The sequence below is a fragment of the Dermochelys coriacea genome, chromosome 1 (genome assembly GCF_009764565.3).
Source record: "Dermochelys coriacea isolate rDerCor1 chromosome 1, rDerCor1.pri.v4, whole genome shotgun sequence".
NCBI lineage: Eukaryota > Metazoa > Chordata > Testudines > Dermochelyidae > Dermochelys > Dermochelys coriacea.
Window position 1 is genome coordinate 255,991,291 of NC_050068.2, and position 26,604 is coordinate 256,017,894.

General features: G+C 42.0%; 1 protein-coding gene across 4 annotated transcripts in view; it reads right to left on the reverse strand.

The window, feature by feature from the left end:
• Nucleotides 1-26,604, reverse strand: part of LARGE1 (LARGE xylosyl- and glucuronyltransferase 1) — a 371,084-nt gene that overhangs the window by 200,238 nt on the left and 144,242 nt on the right. For all 4 annotated transcript variants that reach the window (XM_038396618.2, XM_043519916.1, XM_043519928.1 and 1 more), the window contains one exon: nucleotides 1,678-1,979. In XM_038396618.2, coding sequence (XP_038252546.1) covers nucleotides 1,678-1,979 — 302 coding nt within the window. The remainder of the gene's footprint in view (nucleotides 1-1,677; nucleotides 1,980-26,604) is intronic.

The window sequence follows — 26,604 nt, forward strand, 5'->3', positions numbered from 1 at the left end:
TAAAACTACCCCAAATGGAAAGTTATTAAATGTTTCAAGATTTAAAGAGCTCCTTGACTGTGATCAACAGTCTAGTACCAGCACATTTATTCTCCCACAGAGCTCTAGCCTTTCCCCTTCTTTTGTACTGATTCCCAGGCCCTTCCCCTTCTCTACTCCACACCCCAAGCCTTGATACAGGCGCTCTTAGGTCAGAGACGTAGAAAGATTCAGTCAATAGCTTCAAATTTTGAAAAACTCTGTGAGAGTGTGAGTGTGAATGTGACTGAATTATAATGTGAATTCCTTAAGAAGAAGGAAAAGCTATTTCGTTATCAATATTGCATGTGGTTAGATAGGGGCACGGAATGCACAGTGAGGTTTCATGTTTTATATAAGCATTGCCTCCAGCTAAACCCTACAGAGGAAGCACATGTATTTCTAGAAGGCCACTGAAAACATTTTCTTTTTTAACAGCTATTCACTTGCCCTAAATTGGTTGAAGGTATTGAGGCTAGGAATGAGCTAACCAGTGCTTGATTAAGAATAAGAAGGAAGGTCAAAATTTATTTACATAGGGCCTTATCCTCCTGCCACTGAATTCTACGGCACATCTCTCCTGTAGTACACAGAGAGAAAGATCAGACCCTCATTGTTTGGAGGAAAAAATCTGACACCCCACCTTTAGCCCCAGTATTACATTTTTTGATTGTCAGAAAAAAAGCCCAGCACTGGAAACCTGTGTTTTAGTTTTAATAGATATATCAAATTTGTCAGCTGAATAGACAGCAGGCCTAATTTTATAAAAAGAGATAATTAAGACTAATTTTTGCCCCTCAATCGTATTATTTTTCACCTTCTATTTTTTCACAAAAAAAAAAGCTAAAAAGGGTGACAGGTATCAGATTAAACGTGTTAATTTTTTAATGGGGGTGGGTAATCTATTTTTGACCCTCCTGCCCCTTCCAGTTTGGCTTCATTTTGAACTAGACCTCACCCTGGCTTCCAGTTTTACACCTGAACATTTGTGGGTGCATGTTGATATAACTTAGATGTTATATTTAGCTACCTGATTTGCAGATACAATCAAATAGTTGAATGTCTAAATGACATCCACTGCAAACATGCAGGCATAAAACGAACTGCTACTCAAAAACAGACATCCCCCTACCCAAGCCTATAGAGTTGACCACACCTCTCCTACAAGAGTCTGCAGTAGCTAATTGTACAGAACATGTGGCTTTGCATCAGCTGCTACTAGATAATTGATAGGCAATTCAGAAGAGCAAACAGATTAGACAGCAGCAATCTAAGGAACAGAAAATCAAGAGTTGCGATGATGGGACGGCTGGTGCACAAACAAGGAAGTAAGAGCTTTTTAAAACCTATGTCTTTATCATCTCATTTGGAAACATCTGGGGCCAGATTCACAGCTGACATATATCAACGTTGCTTTAGTGCAGTCAATAGAGGCCAGTTTACACCTGAATCTGAACCATGAGAATCAAAAACAAGACATCAGCCAAATAACAACAGAGACCAACATCAGGAAGAAAAATTAATATTTTCAAGAGCATCAAAAGAGGACAAAAACAAAGTATAATGTAAATCTATTAGAATTTACTGCACAACATCCCTTGAAGGGAATTGCAGCATTTTCCCAGCATTCATTGTTTCTGGTAATGCGTTTTGTTTTACCTCACACTTCTCCACTGCTGGCTGCTGCCCACACTCTGAGCTGTTCCCTGCCACGATGCCAGCACGCAGACTCTCACTGTCCCCAGTCCCTTCCTCCATGGAGTAGGTTTTTGAGTGATTGCCACGATGGTGCGTTGGGCTCCGGCTCTGCGCCAGGCTGAGCTGCTTGCGGAGCGCCCGGTTCTCCTCCTCCACCTCCCGCATGCGTATTTCCAAGCTCTCCCGCTCCCGCTGGTTCGAGGCTGTGTAATGAGGGCTATGGGGCTGAGATTCGATTGGCGACAGCGACACCGTCTTCCCATCTAACGGATGGAAAATAATATCTGGATGAGAGCAGGGTTAACATTTTGTGTGTGCTTTACATAGCAAAACCACAGACATTTATTGCAAATAAATCCACCTCTTATAGAGAGTAAGAGATACCCGATTCAAGAAAATACTTAAGCACATGGTTAACTTTAGGCAATTGCTTCAGGCCTACTGACTTCAAGTCCCATTAACTTCAAGAGAACTTAAGTACATACATAAAGATGAATGTTTGTCTTGGACTGGGGTGTTTGTCAGAATCAGGGCCTAAACTCGAAGACAATGAGGAATAGGAGGATTTAATATAATGATTATTAATATATTGTTAGAGGAAGTGACAATTTACATACAGTGAGGGAAGAAAATGTTTTAAAAAAAATGTACGAGACAAAGTATTTTTTCTATTCTCCCACCCAAAAAATTGCAGCATTTCAGATGTCACATCTGGCCAAGAATTGACCCTGCATGATTTCATGTGTGAGGGGGTGATTTACATCATTCAGGAGAGACCCAAGATGCAGGAGAAGGAAAACATAATTACATATAATGTACCCAAGAGAGGATCATTCCACTGTCTGTTCCAGGTGTAAGCTTTCGTGAGCTACACTGTAGCTCACGAAAGCTTATGCTCTAATAAATTTGTTAGTCTCTAAGGTGCCACAAGTACTCCTTTTCTTTTTGCGAATACAGACTAACACGGCTGCTACTCTGAAACCTGTTCCAGGTGTGTTATTGCCACAAGGGTTTAGAGAGAGAAAATGGAGAGAGGCAGCCAATCTTTTAGTGACAGAGACATTCTTCCAAATTGGTTTTAACAGAGCAATATATTCATGGCAAATGTTTGAGAGGTGATTAAAAAAAACCCAAATCTAGTGTTAAATAATTTTCAGTTAAAATTAAATGAGACCAATAAAAATGAATGGTTACAGGTGTCCACAGAGTTGTGAGACAGTCTGCAATTAACAAGGGCTAAGTTCACTGCAACACGTCACTGCAATGAGGATGATGAGTGAATGTCTTGTACAGGATATTTCTCAAAAATAATTGAGATAATAATAATAATCTCCCTGCTGCAAAGACCCTGTTCATCTCCTGCTTCGCTCTATTGTTTCTTACTTAATTAATCAATGCTAAACTCCTCAAACTGAGGTTATGAAAAACTGCTATAGAAATGAGAACCAGTTTTCAAGCCTCCACTGTTGCACATCAGATACACACACACACACACACACACACACACACACACAAATATGCATGTGCTATATATTAGTGGCTCCCCCCCCATAAAATCCTGTTTAATTTTGTAACAATATGAATATGTATGTCTGAGTTTGTAAATATGTGTAAAGACAGAATTCTGATACTTGTTTGTTGATATTTGTAACTTGTTAAAAAAAAAAACCCAAATGTGTTTTGTTTTGTTTATGTAAAAAAAAAAAAACTAACGTTTTCTTAAGGTTGCAAAGCCAAGCACACAACAGTTAGGACATGCCAGATTCAGAGTTGCCTGAGCATCCTTAACCTGCCCCCTTATGATATGCATTATGACACAATTCTTACAGATCACATCCTTTTCTTTTCACTGGATCCCACCTCATTCAGGAATAGTGAACACAAAAATCTAACATTAGCAAAACTACCTATTGTTTAGAGCTGGCCAAAACAGGTTAAAAAATTAGCAATAATGTTTTCTTCATCATTTAAAAAAATTTTTTTTTAAATGCAACCTATTCTATAGTTATTGATGACAATTTTTTTTTATGTCTTTCAAACTTTTTTTTTTGGTAAAAATTCAAAATTTTTGCTGCAGGGCTGGTGACACCCAGTCCCTATAGCCTCAATGGGAGGAGGTTGCACTCCCGCTCACTGTTACCAATCAATCTTTGTTTCATTGATTTCAATGTGTCAGCTGAAATTGATGTTTACTGAAATCTACTGATTTAAACTGAATCCTGCTAAGCCTAGCTATTTGATACGAAGTTCTACATAGAAAGTGTTAAATATGAAGAGGTTTTTCTTTTCCTCCAAAGAATCTCATAAGGGCTACTGCAGCAACTCCCTCTGCACAGCATTGCTTTCTTACCAACTCGTGATTTTCTCACTAGTCTTGCAATAGAAGGTGTTCTTCTTAAAACCGCAACTACTGGAGGCAAGTGACTGTGGAAATCTCAGCTTTCATTTAAAAGAGAAGGAAGTTTCCAGCCCTCATAGGTAGAAGAGCCCTGCACGGATACAAATTTATATCCATAGACATAAAATCAGTATCCGCGGAACCGCAGGGCTCTCTCAGGAACAGCAGCAGCGAAAGGATATCCGCGAGGGTCTCCCAAGAACTGCAACGGCGAAAGGAGCAGAACATGGGGCTGCCACTCCCAGGAGCCAGTGCCCCATGCCAGCAGCTCCTCCTGTGTAGCTCCTTCTCCTCCTCAGCCCCATCCCACCCCACCCCACCCCCGTCCCTTCCACGCAGCTGTCTGCGTGACTGCATCTCCTGTCTGGGGTCTGTACAGCTGCGCCAAAGGACAGGGCTGGAGTCAGTACAGCAGCACTGACGGAGCTGCTGACACAGGACCCTGGCTCCTGGGAGTGGCAGCCCCATGTTCTGCTCCTTTCGCCGTTGCAGTTCTTGGGAGACCCCCGCGGATATCTATTTATATCTGCAGATATCCGTATACGTGGATATAAATTTGTATCCACACAGGGCTCTACTCATAGGTACAGAGAAAAGTCTGAAAATATGAACTGGTTTTACCTAAAGGCTCAAACCAGAATGCAAACAAAAAGAATCCAAAACTTAAAAACTAAAAACAAAACAAAAAATCACAACATGATTATTAAGCCAAATTCATGATTTTGGGGACATGGCTCAGGATTTCTGAAAGCTTTGGGTTGGCAGTACTGGTATTGTATGGGTTAAATATTCTTGTCTGAGAGAGATTTGCACAGACATTGGCTTCGGTGCACATATAATTACTGATGAACCTTTCTGAGGAGTTTCTTAATGTTGCAGAGTAGTTTGATACACAGGCCTAATCTCCATGCCCACTTGACTTAGCCCATGATCAGTTTTAAGAACGTTATGTATATTTGTTTCACCTGGCCTTTAAAGAGAAGTAGGTGGACTGAGGTACAGGCTGATATAAAGAAGCACTAGTATTTGACTGAGTATGCTGCTAGATAGAAGGGTTGAGTTGGTTATACTGCACTTTAGTTTTATACTTTAAATAATTGGCAGGGTGCTCTATGCTGATATATGGGCATTTTTTATTTAATCTAAATCAAAATATAATAAAACCATTCATAATACGGACAGAGAGAATTTGGTCTGAGAGCTTGCCCAGGTAAGAATACAAGGAACCAGACAGTGTGCTATGAGGCAACTAGAAAGCTTTTGAATGCTGTAACAAATATTAATAAAGCTATTAATTTTTGTTCTTCACTTGGAATTGCTGATCCATGTTTGGTCCTAGGCAGGCTCACACCTATTTTATTTTTATTCGGGTGTCAAGCATTTTACCCCAATTCTTCTGTGTTAATAAAATTTTACCAAAGAAATAAAAAAATGACTTGCTAAATTTCACTGCTATAGTCCACATATTAAATACTGAAACTGGAGTAATTATGTCATGGTAGCCAAAAGGCGGTGGTTTATCAACACAGTAGGAATGGTAAATCGAAAACTGCCTCCCATGTCTTAACCCTTAATGAATCCATAAAAATATATTAACAATAAAAAGAATAATTCTACGGTATTATCCCTATCTTACAGATGGGGAAATTGAAGATCAAAGAGGTTAAGAACATAAGAATGGCCATACTGGGTCAGACCAATAGTCCATCTAGCCCAATATCCTGTCTTCCAACAGTGGCCAGTGCCAGATGCTTCACAAGGTATGAAGAGAACATGGCAATTATCAAGTGATCCATCCCCCTGTTGTCCAGTCCCAGTATTTGGCAGTCAGAGGCTATGGGACACCAGAGCATGGAGTTGCATCCCTGACAATCTCAGCTAATACGACCTACCCTCCATGAAGAGAGAAGAGTGCCACCTACTAGGCACTTATACCATTTCCTGGAGCACAAGGCATTTTTCCTTGCAGGGTCCCCCACCCAACCACATTCTCAAAATGACCCTCTTTCGCTCACAAGTTCATCCATTCACAGCCCAAGTGTGTAATTTGCCCAAGGTCACAAACTGAGTCAGTGGTAGGGTCAGGAATAGAACCCTTGAATTCTTGACTTCTAATACCATGTGGATGCCACTAGGTAAGTACATGGTCTAGATGTTTCTGCTAAAATGATCAGGAGTGAAAAATTCTTGACATAAAGGCACTGCCTACCATATCTCATTTAACTGAGTTAAATGTCTAGATTAGGAAAATAGGTTGTGTTTAAAAATGCATTAGTTAACATGTTTTAAACACTAGTGTAGACAGAGTCTAACACCTTTAAATATATATTAGCTGGCCATGGTCAACTCTACACTCACTCCTAGATAAGATGAATGTTACAATTAACATTTCTCACAGATAACCTTTCAGTCAGTCTGATTGCAGACCCAATAAAACGATGCTCCTTTAGTTTACATTCTGTTCACATTTGAAAGGTTTTTCTTTGCATCTTTAAGGACAATAAACTTAATATTTTAAAAACAAAAGCTGACATTCTGCAGATAGAAATGGGTCGCAGTTGGCCACCTTTGCCAGTTTGCCTCTGGATCTCCCATGAGCAAGTTCACTCAAAGCCCATTACATAGCAATTTATTCCCACAGGGAGCCTTGCACAGAATTACAAGAACTCTAGATAGCAAGAGAAACAGGAAGAGTGGAGTCAGGGAATGCTAACAAATGCTTTTTGTAGGTGGGTAGATGGTTTCTTTTGTTTTGGAACACTGATTCAACTTTAATCACCTATTACCTCAGCAGCTTCTGGACTCCTGTTCTCCGTTAATTCATGGCAGATGTTGGTTACAAGGATCACAAGGATGAAGTCAAGTTTGTTAATAGTTTGGTGTTTTAATGTCTATATCTCCAAACAAGGATCCTAGGGGATACTAAGTTTCTTGTTCCCACTCTCACTGAGAATTTTTTCTCCCCTATGTCTAGGACACAGTTTGCAAGTTGCTCACAGATTATATCAATTGGAATTAGACAACGGTGCCCGATGAGCTGATTTGGTAGTTGGCTATAGAACTGCTAAGTGAAGCAATTTACTGCAGAAGTCTGAAGTTGTAAATACAGCATCCTCTAATTCCAATACGAGTGACCCTCAAGAGGCACTAATGAATTTATTATACTGATCTCCTTTAAAAAAAGGAGGGGGGAGGATGACTTTTGTGCCTCTGATGATGTCATGTTGCCAACCCTGAAAATTGAAGTCCTCGGAACAACCGCAGCACAGGAAACAGCAAGTCAAGCTTCCCCCAGTACCTCACCCCTGGCCTGGAGGGACCATTTGCACATGTATGAGCTCGAGTTGCCTTGGCCTATTCAAGACTCAGTACTGATACTGCCAATAAAAGTGCCACTAGTTACTGCACTGAAAGCATCAACTGTTTTCACACAGCACACCAATCGTCAGGTAATTACCACTTTTGGTTGCTTACTATCCTGGCCTGGATTCAGGCTCCAATTCGGCAAGGACCTTCAGCAAGCATTTAACTTTAAGCCCATGCTCAAGTTCCACTGAAGTTAATGGGGCTTAAGTTAAGCACATGCTTATGTGTTTTGCTGAACTGGGGGCTCAGACATGAAACATCAAGCCCCATTGCATCCCAGACTAGCCTGCTGCTCTTTGCATTATTCCTTTCTCATCCCCCACAGCAATCCATCATTACAAACATTCTCTTGATCAAATATCCATTCACAATTAGTATGTTTGGAAATTATATACATTATTACACACAAAAAACAACCTTAAAAGAATGTAACAGTTGCAAAGTCAAACACACAAAAGTTAGGAAGTGTATGAATTAATTTTGCCAGTGCAACCTTCATTTGGCCCCCTAGGCACATGCATTATGACAGTCATTAAGTACATGATCACATACTGGGATTCCTGTCTCTTCAGTGAACAGGATGGACAGTGTTCAATGAAGGAGCAGCCATTCTATATTTTGTTTTTTCCTCCTTACTCAGGCCTTATTTACTGCACACAATTCAAACCCTCCTCTGAAGACAGAATTGTTAGGTTCCTCATAGCCTTTTTCTATGATGGTCACCACTAAAATATCTGAGTGCTTCACAAACATTAACTTGTTTTTACAACCCCCTGTGAGATGAGGGTACATTACTAGTTCAATGTATAGTTGGGGAACAGAGGCACAGAGACATTAAAATCAAAGGGGTACCCTAATTTTGGGTGTCCAATATAGATGCGTATGGTCTGATTTTTCAGATCATTTTGTGTTTTATAGCTTTTTATATGTTCAAAACACAGCTCCCATTGACTTCATTTGCAGTTGTGAGTGCTCTTACTTCTGCAAGTCAGATACCAGGGTCTCAGGTTGGATACCTAGCAAAAGAGGAAAACACAACTTAGTGACCATCTGTGAAAAGTTTGGTTTAAGTGACTTGACCAGCATCACATAGAATTCTGCAGCAGAGGCAGGGATAATATTCAGCTCCCCACGGTGGATTTCAATTGCCTAAAGCACTAGACCAAACATTCTCTTCCTGCAATTCCCTTTCTCATTCACTACACACCTTCCTACCTCTGTTGTGTGCTCCAGGATGTGAGCAGCCTAGCCTCCTGCTTCTCTCACGTTCCCTGAACGGATCCTGAAGGAGGGTGCTCCCTGCCCACCATTCACCCCTGGCCCTCCAGAACTTGTCATCAGACTCCTGCCCTGTGAGACTTCCCATGACACGTAACGCAAGTCTGTTGAATGCCATCCAGCTGGTCCGCCTCCGAACTGTGCCCAGGAAAGATCTACATGCACTCGTGCTTCACACCACCCATTTCCTTGCGTCCCACCCTGACACCAAGCGGCGGGACCTGCTGCCACCTAAGTATGGTGGGGAACTCTGGTGGGGCCAGTCTGTGCTCCACTCTGGTCTCACAATTCACCAGGGATATTAGTTGCCGGCTCCTTCATGGAGCTATAAGCCCAGGGTGTGTACCTGGCCAAGTTCATGAACGCCCTCAACACTTTTTGCGACAATTGGGAGACCCAGGCACATATCTACATAGAGTGTCAGGTTGCAGCCCCTCTTCTGACTCCTCCAGAACCTCTTACTGCGGTTCTGGCAGCAGTTTTCCCTGCAGCTCCTGATAGCTGCACACCCCATCCACGGACCCACAAAGTCGCAGGACTCCTCATCAACATCCTCCTGGCACTGGCCAAGAAAGCCATCCATCCTACCAAGAGGAGGAAGCTGAATGGGGGAATGTAGCAATGCGAAGACTCACCAGTGTGGTACCTCCTGCTGGTCATCTGGGAATTAGCTTTTTCCAGCCTTGGAGCACTCCCTGATGGCCAGTGTCTCGCCTGCCTCAGGCTCCCATGTCCCTCCCAGACCCTGGTGACCCTTACCTCGTGATTCTCCCTCCCCAGGGGACCCCCAATCCACTATCCCTACCTTGCCTCAGTAGCTACTAACAGTCATCACCTAGCCCCTTTCTCAAGGGGCAGATTGCCATCTGTAATGGCCACGCATCACTGGCAAGGGGGGGTTGGATCAGCTGCCTCTGCCTATCCCCCCGGGCTGCACCTTTGCAGCCTCAGTACCTCCTTAGGCCTTTAACAAGGCCTCAGTCTGGGGAGTTGCCAGGCTGGAGCTCCCCAGCTCCTCTTACCCTTCCCCAACACTGCTCCACCTCAGGTACCCTGTGCTCCCAGGGAGCTAGGACCTTCCCGCTCCAAGGCTGGAGTGAGACTCTTTCAGCTCCTGGCCCCCCAACCTTCTCATCAGGGCCAGCTGGGCCCGACTGAGCTGGCCACACCTGTGGTCAGCTACTCCCTCAGCTGCTCTCACTCCTTTTATCCCAGCTGCAGCCCTCTCCCAGGCCGCTTTTAACCCCTGTTCTGCTGGAGTGGGGCAGCCACCCCACTACAGGGTGGGAGATGTGCTCTGCAACCATGGGGTCTATTTGTGGTGCTTTATCCGCTCCAGTCTTTGGGCAGAGTTTCTCTGGGCGGTGTCCACTAGATTCTTGGATGCCTTTGAGGAGCAATGGGCACTGTCCAGGGTTCTCTGCTTGTTGTCACCTTTTGACCCCGATTCTTTATCTCTGACCTCACCCCACTCCTGTTTTTTTTTCCAGTTTGTATGGCAACTTCCACCTTCTCTGTGTGTGTGTGTGTGTGTGTGTGTGTGTGTGTGTGTGTGTGTGTGTGTGTGTGTGTGTATCTATCTATCTATCTATCTATCTATCTATCTTCTTACTATATGTTCCATTCTATGCATCCGATGAAGTGGGCTGTAGCCCATGAAAGCTTATGCTCTAATAAATTTGTTAGTCTCTAAGGTGCCACAAGTACTCCTGTTCTTTTTGCAGAAATTAACGGTAGCCTGGGTTCAGTGGTTCCTCCCCCTTACTTGAGGAGGCAGGCCTTTAGTTATGGGCAGGCCAATACCCGCCCGCCCCAGTACTACAAAGAGTACACACCTTCCTACTTCTGCAACAAATGAGGCAGAGAGCCAACAAACAATGGCATCATTCACAACTCAGACCCAATTCATCCCCATAGCACAATCCCTCCTGTGCAGGGAATGACACACCACACAATACCGTGGAAAAAATAGTACTTGATCATGTCATTAAGAACTGTATCATAATGCATATGCAGAAGGCTGAATTAATGTTGCATGAGCAACCTTAATTCTTTCATTCCCTAACTGAGGTTTCGGGTATTAAATTGAGAAAGGTTGAGGATAAGGCAATAAAATACAGAAAGAGTTTGCATCAATCTAATGGGCCAAAGGAGAAACCCACTAAACATAGCATAGTAAATCTGCTAAGCACGAAATAACCATTCCCACCAACCCCATCCCCACAGATCTATAACCTTGCAGGGTCACACGGGCACAACCCCTTCCTTGGACAAGAGAGGGAGGGGACAGAAATTATATGGAAAGACACTACTGAGGAACCTGGCACTTGGAGCAGCACTGGTAGCATGGCAAGCCAGGAGCAACAGAGAAGCTGGAGGCAAGGGGAACTGTATAGAGAGCATGCTGAAGCAAAAGCCAGAGAACTGCGGGAGAACAGGGTATGACTTTTGGACACTGCAGATGGATTCTGGTCTATGAGGAACTCCTGGAAAAGTAACACTGTCTGGGGCAGAGAGGTAGTACAGAGGGGTACTAATGGCATACCCCACTAACTGATCCTGCCAGGAAACCTGCAAGTTCCTTCTTGTTTTTAATATAAGATTGTACTGGAAAGGGCATCCCAGATAATAGGCCTGAAGAGCCCAACCCTCAACCGACTGCTCTGCAGGGGTCCCAACAAGAACATCTCTACCTCACTTTGACCAGTAACTGTTTAAGCCACTGAACCTAGGGTATCTGCAACTTTTCCCTTTTGTGCCATCCTTGGTAAAATACCCCATATGTTTGAGTGGTTCTGGGGACCCACCAGGATTAGCATCTACAGAGCTTAGCTGCTGAAGCACCATCAGCATTTGCCTCCAAGTCACGGCAAGTACCTCAGAGGTTTGGTGTACTACAGCACAGAGCAGCTATAATAGTTACAATATTATGTGTTTTCCTCTGAATGTGGTACTGGTTCTTTCAGTAGTATTCATTTTTTGTAGACAACCAAAATTCCTAATAAATGTTAAGATTCCCATTTTATTTGTAAATTAAAAACAAGAGCCAACAAACATTAACATATCTTGTTAATTTCTTTGCCTACAAAATAGCCTCTCTCTTTTTTCCGCCCTCCTGTCTCCCTCCTTATCTTCCCCTCCCTGCTTGCACTGTCTGGAAAAATTCATGTGTCCACAAGAAAAGGACTAAAAATAACATCTCCCCCCTATTTCTTCCAGAAGTGGAGCTGAAAGAAAATAAGGTTTTATCAGGATGGGCTTTGAGAGAAAGTAAGATTATATCAGGCATTTGGCTTGACAAAGATAACATGTTATCAAGAGGGGACCTTGGCAAAGATAACATATTATCAATATCAGGAGCGAAGCTTGGGTAAAAAAAAACGTGTTAATACCTATTAGGTTCTAAATCAAGCATCTGTGCGCTTGATGAATCGTTATTTTTTCCAAGCCCCACTCCTGCAAAGATGTTGATTCTTTGGCAAACTATGCTTTTGGATAACACTTGGGGGGGGGGGGAGTGCTTTCTCTAGGGGCACTTAGAGGGATTTTCTCCTTTTTAAAATGTTCTTAGTGAAGGATGCCTGCCTGACAGCCCTCGAGGCTAGAATTTCTATACCCAGAACAGGATAGCAGGGCACACTTCCATACAAAGTCTCTGCAAGTACTTCAGGGGCACCACATGTAGGGGAAAGAAGGCCAGTCAGGCCCCAGTACCCATTCTGACCTTGACCTCTCTCTCCCAAGGCTGGCAATTGTTGCCTATTATGATGATTTCTGGGATGTGAGGACTTGCCTACTAGGATGCAGGCTGAGAACTGCCATCAGATGGTAACAGCTCTTGGTCACTACCACCCATTTCTGAATAATGAATGGCCAATTTGAACTGAAAATGCTCCATATCTCATTACTAATCCCCTGAGCTGCCCAGAGAAGTAGTACAATTACAGTCAGCTCCTGAAAATGAGAAACAATTCATAGTAGTGTGAACAAACCCAAATCACTACCTCAATGTGGAAGAATGTGGGTGCCTACAACTCATCATTTGCCTGGGACGATTATGCTTGGAACCAGGAGGGAAGTTGCAGAAGGGATGTAGGAACATGGGGTGAACAATAAAGCACACTAGGGAAATACTCATTAAAAATTTCTGCAGGGGACATATTGTAGCCAGCTGAAGTTTGCTGCTTTATAGTGGGAGCAGGAGGGAAAACAGCAGCAGCTGCTAATTTTAAAATTTTCTGTCGAAGAATTGCACCTCTTTTTGACATCATCACTTCAATACCTCCCCCTTGTGCCCAGCAACTTCATCATTCACAAGTGTGACCATTTAAATGAAAACAGTACCTACTACAGCCCTTATTCAGAAGTCTAGCCCTATTCTGCAAAATGCATGCTAACTTTAGGCAGGTGCTTAAATTCCTCTAAAGTTAAGCATGTGACTAAGGGCAGCCAAAGGCTGTTTTTCCTCACAGCTGTACATCCTGCTGCTGCGATCAATAACGACACTGGGGGACAAAGGAGTAGAACTGTTCCATGTTGGCTTCTGCTCCATAAAAAAGATGACAGGTTTCAGAGTAGCAGCCGTGTTAGTCTGTATTCGCAAAAAGAAAAGGAGGACTTGTGGCACCTTAGAGACTAACAGATTTATTTGAGCTACAGCTCACTTCATCAGATGCATTCAGTGGAATTCACTGAATGCATCCGATGAAGTAAGCTGTAGCTCAAATAAATCTGTTAGTCTCTAAGGTGCCACAAGTACTCATTTTCTTTTTATAAAAAAGATGGAGAAGCAGAAAGAGAAAAAAACAAAACAAAACAAACCTGAGTCTTCCAATGTTTTTTAGAAGCTCAACATTGGTAAGAAAATATTATTTGCAAGCTCACAAAAAGGTATTACAGGTACCTTTAGGTTTCTAGAACTGCCACAATAGTAACCGCATGCAACAGACAAAAATGCTAACTCAGGGCCTAGTACAGAGGTGGGCAAACTACGGCCCACGGGACCATCCGGCCTGGCCCCTGAGCTCTTGGCCAGGGAGGCTAGCCCCCAGGCCCTCCTCTGCAGCCTTGCCACGCCGCCAGCGTTCTGGCCCGCCACTCCTGCCGGGCAGCGCGGCTGTGAGCTCCTGACGCTCTGAGCGGCATGGTAAGGGAGCGGAGGGGGGTTGCATAAGGGGCAGGAGGTCCTGGGGGGCCATCAGGGGACAGGGAGAAGGGGGCGGAGGTTCGGGCAGGGCATTCAGGGGACAGGAAGGGTTGGATAGGCGCTGAGGCCCCAGGGAGTGGTTTGGAGCGGGGGTATGGATAGGGATCAAGAAAGTCAGGGGACAGGGAGCGGGGGGAGCGTGGGTTGGATAGGCATGGGAGTCCCAGGGGGACTGTCAGGGCACGGTTGAGGGGGGTGTCCCGGGGGGGGTCAGGGGACAAGGAGCGGGGGGGTTGGATGGGTCGGGAGTCCTAAGGGGAGCAGGAAGTGGGAGGGGGGCCAGGCTGTTTGTGGAGGCACAGCCTTCCCTACCCAGCCCTCCATACAGTTTCACAACCCCACTGTGGCGCTTGGACCAAAACGTTTGCCCACCCCGGGCCTAGTAGTAGTTAATTCAGATTCTCCTGCTGATGAGTTGGCTCAGCTGCTCATCAATAGAGACTCCAGCTGATAATTATTAAGTTAAACTTCTGAGCAGTATTTGCATATGTAAAGGGCGCATTCCCTGCTGTAGCAACAATGAAGACTAGAATCCATTTCCTGATTGTACAGCACTTGCATTTAGGGGATTTGGGTGAGAGGGTCTACTTTGCATATGCTTTCGTATACTAATCACGTCAGCCATTCAGGAAAAATAAAAATCTACACTTAAATGTACAGACATATACATGCGGACGCAAAAACCTGTTGACCTATATTTAAAAGTTAAATACTCTATCGTTCAAATTGAGCCAAAACACTCTTCCATTTTCACAAATATTAGAGTCTGGAATTCCAAGTTAAGGTTCCATCTTATTCAGAAGCCCCAAATATTCAAAAGATAGGCCAATACACAGGCGAGACACCCAAATAACCACCTTAACTCTGCTGTCGTAGTGCCATCATGAGAACCAGAAACCGGAACGTAGTTTTCTGGTTAGATAACATTCTCTGGGATGCTTTTGCTGAAATAAGGTATAGTGTTTTTCAATGTTAGAAAATCTGTTTGCCTGGGAACTTCCTTACATTTTGAAAAATTCTTAAGAATTGCTCTAACAAGAGACCCTGCAGACCTTGCAAACCATGCAGAAACTCCAGTGGACAATACAAGTTGAGCACAGATGCAGCCCATTGTTTCCAAGACATCCTCTGACCTCCACATGTAGCTTCCTCCTCCCATTCATAATACTGGACTTCTTGTCCGACAGTGGCTTTCCATCTTCTATTTCCTCCAGACTGGAACCATCTGCCCTCTGTATGGTTCTCAGCTAGCCACTCCCCCCATCATGGCCATGCCCACTTTCCAAACCATGCTTCAAACTGAGGCATGCATATAGTGCACATGGATGTTTTTACATGTACAGTCTTCCACATTCTGTTATTTTGGTAACACCACCTTCAGTTTACATAATAACTAGACCTGTTTCAATACTAGGTTATTTTTCAATGGAAAATTTCAACTTTCAATGGAAAGTTTAAAAAAAAAATGAAACAAAAAAAATTTCACCCATTTTGGGGTTTGGGATTTTCTTGATGAAAATTCCAAAATTTTCAAGGAAAGCATATACCTTCTGTGAAAATGTTTATTTAATCAAAAATCCAATTTAGAAATCTTGGAAGATTTCCAACCAGTCCAATTATAACACCAGAAAACCTATAGAAGGCTCACCTAATGCTCGTATAGCACTGCAGGAGAAGTTGTCTTACATTTGCTTCAGGGATAAAAGAAGCCAAGAAAACCCACAAAAAAAAAAAAAAGAGTAGGAAGATCTTTGTGTAACCAAAGTTTACAGTGTGGCTCTTCTTCATCTTCCAGTAGTGGCTGGACCATATAGAGGTTTATGAGTCCATCACTACAGCCTTTGCATTAACAGACCTGGGTCGTTTAGCTCAGACTGCACCGGCTGGTGCTTTTAGATCCAATCCAGGGCTTGATTCCTGCTGTTCCCCACCTACATGTTATGTCTGCAACATATACTCATACTAAACTCTCTGTGTGAGCTGCTTAAAACTTTCCAGAAATACTTTACTCTAAGATGAGATATGTGACACCTGAGGTGGGTTAGGTTGGTTTTGGCTAAGCAGAGAAGTTGGGATGAAAAACAGAGGTCTGATGAGATGTGGGTGTCCAGCATCTGAAAATCAGGCCTAAGGCTTACAGCTGAGACTTAGTTTCAACTTAACTATGGAGGAACCCATGTCCATGCCCATATATATTGTTATGGCAGTAGTCACAAGATGGTGCTGTTACATGTGGTCTTATAAGTTCTTTTTCATAGCATGTAAGAATTCTTCAGTCTTTGAAGAGATTCTGCCATTAGTTTTATGATACAGTTTGTACCGGGTGGTGTTGCAAGCAGTAGGAAAGTTTACTCTATGCCTTAATGTTTGTATCTGGAGTCAATTCTTGGGGCAAAGGTGCTGCCTCTAGGTTTGCCAAGCGGCCGGTCTAGGAATGCCCGGTCAAAAAGGAACCTTGGTGGCTCCAGTCAGCACCGCTGACCGGTCCGTTAAAAGTCTGGTTGGCAATGCAGCAGGGGCCCAGGGCTAAAGCAGGCTCCCTGCCTGCCCTAGCTCCGTGCCGCTCCCAGAAGCGGCCGCCAGGTCCCTGCAGCCCCTAGATGCATGGGTGGCCAGGGAGACTCCATGCGCTGCCCCCACCCTGAGGGCCAGCTCCACAGCTCCCACTGGCTGAGAACCATGACCAATAAGAGCTGCAGAGCAGTGCCTGCGGGTGCAAGGGCAACACGCTGAGCCTCCTTGGCTGCCCAGGCATCTAAGGGCTACAGGGACCTGTCAGCTGCTTCCTAGGAGCTGCGGTAAGCACCGCTGGGGAGCTGCGCTCCAAACCTCCTGCCCCAGCCCAGCGTCCCCTCCCACACCCAAACTCCCTCCCAGAGCCCGGACCCCCCCCAACACCCTGTCCCAGCCCCCTCCTGAACCCCAAACCCCTCATCCCCAGCCCCACCCCAGGGCCCACAACCCCCCAACACACCCCACACCCCTGCCCCAGCCCAGAGCCCCATCCTTCACCCGAAACCCCTCATCCCCTGCCCCAATCCAGAGCCCACACCCCCAGCTAGAGTCTGCACCCCCTCTTGTACCCCAAACCCCTCAGCCCAAGACCAGAGCCTCCTCCTGAACCCCAAACTCCTCATCCCTAGTCTGCACCCCCAGCCGGAGTCCTCACCCTCCCCGTGCCCCAACCTCCTGCCCCAGCCCGGAGCCCTCTCCCGCACCCTGAACCCCTCATTTCTGGCCCCACCTGGAGCCCGTACTTCCAGTCCAAAGCCCTTATCCCCCAACATCCCAACCCCCTGCCTGAAGCCCACTCCCACACCCCAAACCCCTCATCCCCAGCCCCACCCCAGAGCCCGCATCCCCAGCTGGAGCCATCACCCCCCTCCCGCACCCCAATCCCCTGCCCCAGCCCAGTGAAAGTGAGTGAGGGTGGTGAAGAGCGAGCAACGGAGGGAGGGGAGATGGAGCGAGTAGGGGCGGGGCCTCAGAGAAGGGGCACAGCCTTGGGGAAGGTGCCAGGCAGGGATGTTCAGTTTTGTGCAATTAGAAAGTTGGCAACCCTAGCTGCCTCTGAAATAGGCATAGGTGTTTTGACTGAGATTTTTGAAAGAGAGGATTGCCTGTATGCTGATCAACCACCTCTGTTCAAGAACTGGTTTTATTGACAGGTTATATGAAAGTTAAATATGAAAGTTAAATTAAGAAAATACCCAGATTTCATATGACTTATTTATCTTCCAATAGGAAAGTGACCTGCCAGGCCCACAAGTCTGCTACTGCTCAGTACAGAAGTGATAGTACAAACATACACATACAAAAAAAATCCAACTAGCTCTCTCAAGCAACGTGACCTCTCTACTTTCTAAAAAAAATATTTTATACATGCATAATACAAGTGGAAATACCACAAGTTTATTTTTCTAATTTAACATACACCTGTGTTATTTCAAAGGTGACAGAATAGTGCATAAGTTATTAATAGTCTTCTAGTATTCAGAGCCTTCTATTCTCCACACACATTTCCATCACTTTTCATTCATTGCACCTGTCATTAAGCCACTTCAGTCCTGAAGAACAGTGAGAGAAAAAAAAATAACTACACATTCAGAATACACGATGGCTGATCTCTGTTATGACATTTATCTTCACTTGTGAGGAGAGACAAAATAACTCATGAGTGAGTTTCCCCTCCTTCCTTACGAAGAAAAATGTCATAACAGATCATCATCTAGCAGATACAGCAAAAAGTCTCACAAGTAGCTAGCAAAAGTAAAATCACTTCACAGCTGTGATGCAAACAGTAAGCTATATTTCACAGCTACAACATCAGAGGGGTGAAATATGACTTTTAAAGTGACAAAAGAAAAAAAACAAGCTAGAATTTGAAAAAAAAAAATGAAATGGTGGTGTACAAAATAAAGTGAACTGGATGGTGACTGGCTGAATTACCTCTGACAGCATCACCCAACCATAAGATGTCCATAAACGTTCCTGTAAACAGAACTAAATTTGCAAGCATATGTAAAAGTTTTCCCTGTTTCTCTGTGATCTTATGTTTTCTAAACAAAAAATGGTCAGAGCTGACCAACACATTGACTGATTCTGATAAAAGCACATTTTTCTTATCAAAAAGCTTAGCATATCAATCAGGCTATAACCTTCCAGTTCTGATGAAGTCACACTCCACAAAGGGTGAAATTCTAACCCCACTGAAGTTAATGACAGTTTCACCATTAGCTTCAATGGGATCAGAATTTCACCCAAGAGCTTTCCTCCACTAGTTATGTCACTACGCTCCACTGAAATGTATTAGCAAAGAAAATCTTTTGGGGGGGCCGGGGGCGGGCAGGGTTAAAACCCCCCAGACAGTTTGCTATAATTAAATAAAAAAAATAAAAGTATCCCTCCTACTGAGGTACAGTTGGCAAGTACATAGTGAATCTGAGGTGACTCCTACGGAAGCTATTGTAAAAAAAAAAATTAATTCTTTTTATGATATTGTACTGATTTATATCTTGATCATACTTGAAGTTAATGTGAGTGTTGGTCCATTTGCAAATAATGAGCTGCATATAAAAGAATCATTAGACAAGATTTCATATTTATAGTTCCAGTCGCAGTCAATACATAGGAAATTCACTGCTCTTTACATTTTTTTTTTTGTTATAGAAGCAAAGACAGCACATTAGGAGCATAATTCCATTTCCACAAAAGTCAAGGCAAAACTCCTTGATTTCAATGGAAGCAGGAATGGTTCTAATATTTCATGAAATTTTGCATGTGTAGGCCATAGTGTTATTAATCATTTTTACATAGCACCAGAAATGCACAAAGCACTCTACTGTGGTAGGTCAGTATGTGCTCACATCCCCTATGATCCATCACAAACAAACAGTGTTTCCTGGGCAGCGAGCAAAGGAAAACCTTTTTAGAAAGGCTACATTTACTAGGTTTAGATATCACCAAACAGAGGAAATCAGATTTTGTAGCCTAATGGATAATAAAATGTGTGTTATATACTAATTCAAGTTTAGGCTCTGATTCACAGAAGCACTGAAACATATGTTTAAGTCTATCCCTATTCAGGACAATACTTAAGAATGTGCTTAGCTTTAATCATGCATTTAAGTCCTGAGGATGTGCTTCAGTGCTATCCTAAATAGGGATGTTTTTCTGAATCAGGGAAGTAGAGCTCAAGTCTTGCAGGCTTGTTACAGAAATACTCCACATTTTCTTCGCCTTTATCAAATGGATCAATATCTTTCCAACATGTAATTGTCTTCAAATGTATTTCTTAAATGCAAAATATTTTTGTGGAAGGATTTAATAAAATAAATACTATTATATATGATTTTACTTAAACTTTTTGTAGGCTAGCTTGTGACTGGAAGTCATAGCCAATAGTCTCTGCACATCACACATATAGTGCACTAATTGTTTGTTTGAGTCCTTTGGCAAGATTAAGTTTTTTATTTTCCTTTGTCAATATAAACGCTTCCACCGCATTCTGAACCAAAGGGATTTTGTCTGCTTGCTGATTATAGCCTTGCAATCTCTCTTAACTTTTGTTGGTGTACTTTCATTAAAATTTCTATTAACCTTCTTTCATCAATGTGATTATAGACTAATTCATTCTTACCACTTTTCTAAAACAGAACATATCAAACCTAATCAAAAATATTTCACATGTATAAAAAAAAAAGTCAAGCCGGAAAATAATAGTTTATCCACATAAAAATACTGCATCTCTGAAAGCAGCCATGTTAACCTTTAAAGGTCAATTTAAACAAGGCACTTTAAAGAAGCTTCCCTTCCCCACTGCTATGTAATATCTGCCTCGAGACTCATGTCCCTCTGGTTCTGGTAACAGGAAAGCAGTGACTCAGCGCAATCTGGTTCTGGAAAAGTCAGCTTTCTGGGTCAACAGAAACAGGTAAGAGCATTTATTCAGAAGAGCACTATGCCATAAAGGGTTAAGTTTCAGCAGGAAGCATAGAGTAGCCACAGATCCTGCAGGCTTCTATAAAGTGACACAATTCTTGTTCCATTTCACACATACAGAGACAGAAATCGATTGTAAAGACTGAGGCAGACAAAGGCAAGCTACATTACAGCAAAAAGAAAAGGAGTACTTGTGGCACCTTAGAGACTAACAAATTTATTAGAGCATAAGCTTTCGTGAGCGACAGCTCACTTCATCGGATGCATCCGATGAAGTGAGCTGTAGCTCACGAAAGCTTATGCTCTAATAAATTTGTTAGTCTCTAAGGTGCCACAAGTACTCCTTTTCTTTTTGCGAATACAGACTAACACGGCTGCTACTCTGAAACCTACATTACAGCAGCATCAGTACTATGTTTGTAAGTTATTTCTTGTTTTTAGTTAAATTGCCTAGGGTGGTTGTGGAATCTTCCTCACTGGAGATTTTTAGGAGCAGGTTAGACAAACACCTGTTAGGGATGGTCTAGATAATACTTAGTCCTGCCTTGAATACAAGGAACTGTACTAGAAGACCTCTCGAGGTCTCTTCCAGTTCTACACTTCTGTGATTCTATGATAAATAAATGGTCTCAAAAGCTGCATAAGTCATCATTTAAATAATAGAAGCACTAGGTTACAATGGCTGTGATGTCAGTATATTCAGAATTCACATTGGTCCCTATTACATAAAAGTTTTAGGTTCCCGCATGTAAGAGCATAAATGCAGCATGCAATTTCTTCTGGGGCAGAGAACTTTTCCTTCACCCAAACCTGCCTGGATAATCTGACAGTATCCAACCAACAGGAAGAGAAAAAAATCCCTTGCTCTCTTGAAGGAGCTATGCACTATTACGTGCTAGAACAGTGGTTCTCAAACTTTTGTACTGGTGGCCCCTTTCACATAGCAAGCCTCTGAGTGAGACTCCCCCTAATAAATTAAAAGCTCTTTTTTATATATTTAACACCATTATAAATGCTGGAGGCAAAGCGGGGTTTGGGGTGGTGGCTGACAGCTCACGACCCCCCATATAATAACGTCACGACCCCCTAAGGGGTCCTGACCCCCAGTTTGAGAACCCCTGTGCTAGAATCATTAAATCCCACCCAATTCAGAGCTCCCATATGCAGGATTATAAATGTGTAAGGCAGAGATGGTGCAAGTTAGCTGTATATATCCAATGTTGCTAACCCTTGTTATTTTATCATCAGTCTAACAACATTTGGTGTTTTTCTTAAAGCCATGGCTCCTGCAATTATGTGATTATATGAGAATCTCAGGTAGATTTTAAATTTTTTTTAAAGTAAGTTTCTAGCCTTCATGGTTGCAAAGAAAAACGTGAACCCTCAAAACCTAAAAACCAGAAGACAAATAAAAAGAACCTCAAAATTTAATTTATTATTTTTGAAATCTCTTGCTTTTTAGTTAACCTCATGATTTTTGGGAAGCTAACTCGTGACTTTTAAACACATTCCATTTAAACAGATAACCCTTTACTAAAATAGATTATTTTTGTAATGATGCAGATCTTTATATGCCTAATGTGAAATGTTTTTGACAAGTATGCTGTCAGTCACAAATTCAGAAGGGCAGTTAAGGAGTTAAAAATTCTTGGTTGCTTTGTTGGAAGTTTTTAAAAGATTACTAAATCAATGCCTTTTCTGAAGTAATAGTTAACATATTTTAAAGCTTTCAAGAAGGGAACATTAGTCCAGATGGAAGATGTATACCAAAAAAATAACGGGGAATAGATTTCATTGTTCATTTAGTCAGTCACTCCCTTTTGGTTTGTCTTTAATAGAGACAGAATTCAGATTCATATGCATTCAAAATACTATATAGAGTAAATCATTTATGTACATTGATCCCTCCCCAATATTTGGTTTTTTTCATTGCCATCATCTGAACACCTAAGCTGCAGATTCCAGCTGAAAAGTTCAGACCAAACATAAGATAAAACCAACTCAGTTCTATTATACAGGAAAAGGTGCTAACCCTAAACAGGTTGCTAGCTAGTGAAAATTCAACTCTGGCAATAATGTACAATGCAAACTCTGACATAGCAATTACATTTTATTTCATTTGGGGTCTACCCCTTTTATAAGTGATCTGTCTTTCCTGTATCACTTGCTCAGGCCTTAACCAGGTCCTGGTGATCCTTAATACTTTAGGGAAGGTCTACTCTTCAAACGCTGCACCGGAGCAACCGCACCGGTGCAGCTGCACTGTTGTAGCACTTCAGTGAAGATGTTACTACGCCGACAGGAGAGTTTCTCCTGTTGGCATTGTTAATCCACCTCCGTGAGAGGCAGTAGCTACGATGATGAGAGAATCTCTCCTGTCGACGCAGCACTGTCTACACCATGGGTTAGCTGGGTATAATCGCATCACTTTGGGCTGTGGATTTTCACACCCCTGCGTGATGTAGTTATACAGATGTAAGTTTATAATGAAGACCTTACCTTAATGTCAAAGCCCACCATTCCCCAAATACCCTCTTCACTTCCAAATTTCTGCAAACTCTATTTTCATCCTCTGTAGCTGTGCAAATAGTAATTCTTCATCATAGGATACCGATCCTGCTCCATGGGATTAGCCAGCAAAAAAAAAAAAAAAAGTTTTGAATTCTCTGGCCCTCCTCTCTCCAATTTAGCCTTTAGCAGCCCAAGCAGAGCAGTTGGTTAGATTAGATATATCAGTTATGCATGAGACACCTGAAATCAAGCCTAAACCCAAGTCTCCCACGATCACACAGCTACCACCACATTTTATTTAACAAAGGAGGCCATGTAGGAAGTCTATGGTGCATTCTTTGCTATATTCCTTGGTAATACATCTTCTGAATTTAGCTTGTCATATAATTTATAATGCTTGAACATCTACGGTTTCAAGAAGAAAAGCTGTGAACCCTGATTGTGACTATTTTTGGTTAAAAAAAATTAGCTAAATTTCATGTGTAATTTTGTTGGGTTCTTTTTAGTGAAACGTATAATTCCTTGCCAGATGGTGTTTGAGTTATCTAAACTATTACCCTAAACTTAATTAGGGATGAACTAAGGTAATTAAAAATGGGGTGAGGTGGCAGAAGGATTCAAGACATCCAACATCCGATATAAAATACGATTTTATATATCTGAGATGGGAATCTTAAAAGTGTGTTTAAAGAAATGCAAATTCATTCAGAAACAAGCTTGACTTAAACAGTAGTTACTTGCAAATAGTTTAAGTTGTGACAAATTCTGAACTAGCTTCAGTGGGCACAACTCCCACTGAGATCTTTAAAGAGTATGGCTCACTTATAAATATTATCAGTATACTATAATTGAAAGTCACCAGATGGTGCTATTTCAGATAGTCTTAACAGTGGTTCTTGAAGAAATGCTCCATTGTTAATTATGGTGCAGTTCTTTTAGACTGTTGCATGACAAGTGAAATTTGTTCCCTAATTAAGTCTTGACGGGAATTGTTTCATAGTTGTAGGACTAATGGAACTGCTGCCCACAGTATATATAGACAAATATATAATAGGTGCCTTTGAATAAGTGATGAGGAAGTTAATGGAGAAATTGAGTGGACAAAGCTGTGCTGTTAACATTTTAAGTGATCTCTTTTTTGTTGCCAATTAATTCTAGATAAGTTGGCTCTGAACTGGCATGACAGACAGATAAGGGTACAGATAAAATAGAAGTTTCAAATGCATTTGGGGAGCAGTTTCAAACAAAACTTTTAAAACTATAAACTAAAGGCTACTTGAAGGAGAAATTTCTGTTAAAACCTGGTGAAAATATCCCTATTTATTACTTAAAATCCAGATCCACAAAGCCTGTGTTGGCAAGAATCATATATTTCTGGATAAAAGCAGTTTAGGATAATTTTTTTGCTCTGTGTCTGCTATCCACTCTCCTAAAAGGATATATATTTCAGGACTGTTAGACATTTTTAGATGAACTAGGATGGCAAGATATGTTATGTTTCTGGAATACACAGGCAGAGCTATAACTAAGAATTTTAGCACCCTCAGGTGACGTGGGGGGCATGGAGGTCATGTGCCCCCCAATCCCAATTTCTGCCTCCCATTTAATACAGAAGTTTTCAAACAGTGGGGCATGCCTCCTTAGGGGGGATGAAAGAGTGTTGCAAGGTGGCTTGGTGAACCAAATCAAAGCATATTAGAACCCATATGGATCACTTAGGACAATTCATAGATATTAAGGTCAGAAGGAACCATTATGATCATCTAGTCTGACTCCTGCACAATGCAGGCCACCTAATCTCACCCACCCACTCCTGCAATAAACCTCTCACCTATGTCTGAGCTAAAGTCCTCAAATCATGATTTAAAGACTTCAAGGTACAGAGAATCCTCCAATTAAGTGTAGCAGTAAGCTGACGACAAGAGTAACAGGATTCTGCTTGGTTCTGTATTATAGTCACCATTGAGTATTTTTTTATTACCATACATTAACCAATATTGCCTCATTTGGAAATAAGAAGATAATTTCTGCAGGGGACCATAATTTAGAATCTCAAGCTCTTTAAAGATTGATATAGCCAAAGTTCTAAACTAAAATACATCATGAAGAAATAAGGAAGGATAGATTTACGGAGACTTGTGCATCCCTTGGGATATAGCAGATCAAGCATCCATATTTTGGGAGGCTGGAGTGACCCCTAGGGGTCCCTGTACATGGAGATTCCTGAATGCATGTCTAAAAGATTACATGTTTATAGTATGTTTAGGGAACATATCTCAAATTATTTTAAGGAAAAGAAGAATGCGAGACCAGTGAAGCAGTGCTATGGGAAATATCAAAATCAGTAATCTGGAGCCATATTTCATATATTCCTCCTAAAAAGAGACTAGCAAGAGAGACACAAGCCAATTTAAAATAGCTATCATATGACCAAAAACGAAGTATAATCAATCCCCAACAACACAGCTGTTAAGCAAGGTGAGAAGTCAAAAAATATCTATTTGAGGTTAGGACAAGCACAGGATAATCTGACCTTAATTCAAATTTTACAATGAAGAAACAGATCTGGTACACCTTAAGTCAACTTGTTGAGAAAGGAATACACAAATGCTATGATGGAATATTCTTTATTTTAGGAGTGTTTTATAAGTTTTAAATAATTAATGTACTACTCCTCATCAGTAACGGGTCACCTTTCCTGCACCCAGGGATCATGAATCTATCCAGCAATATTTACAGCATTGTATCTGATCAGTTCAGAGAAATGTGAAATAAACCTATGGCAATGGAAGATGTCAAGGTAGCTATTATATATATACACACCTATGCAGGAGCAACTCCTCAGGATCAGAAACATGTTAAGCTGTTGAATGGTTCTCTTGAAAAGGAAATATCAGCTTCATTAAATTAAGCAACAGCGATTCCTTTTCATGGTAAGGTTGATGAGGACAAAGCCAGTGCTAATCCAACAGGCAGTGTCATTCACATTCTTGAAAATTTTGCCAGCACAGAATTTTTTTGTCTATTATTGTTCATGTTGTTTTTCAAGTAAATAAACAAACAAATATGAGGGTTCTTTCCCCTTGCTTCCCTTATCCCACTGCTCCCTTTTCCAGTGGGGAAAAAAGTGGGGTGAGGGGAAGAGGGAAAGAAAGGAACAAAGTAGGACAAAAAAAATGAACATTTTTGTTCAGTTGAAAAAAACTACAATTTTTTGTTTTATTGAAAAAATTTGATAAAAGTCCTCAAATGAAACACTTTTTGTTTCTTCCTAAATTTTCCACTGAAAATATTTAAATTTTTTTGACTAGGCTAAAATTTTCAAAAGCACTAAGTGACTTAGGGCCTACATCTCATTTTCAAAAGTGACTTGGACACTGAGGAGACTAAGTAATGAGACTAAGGGCCAGATTTTCAAAGAAAATTAGGCACCTAAAGACATAGATAAGTGCATAACTGTATTTTCCAAAGCCCCTAGGTATCTAACCCCATAAAAATCAATGAGAATTAGGTGCTTTTGAAAATCTCACTAGCAGCCCATCTGCAAATTTAGGCACCTAAATACCTTGGGGGAAAACTAGCTTTAAGTGCCTAAGTCTCTTTGGAAAATGGGACTTGAGCCCTTTTGAAATTTTCACCCAGACCTAATCATTAATCAGTCCTGACAGCAAGGTTCAAAAAAGCCTCA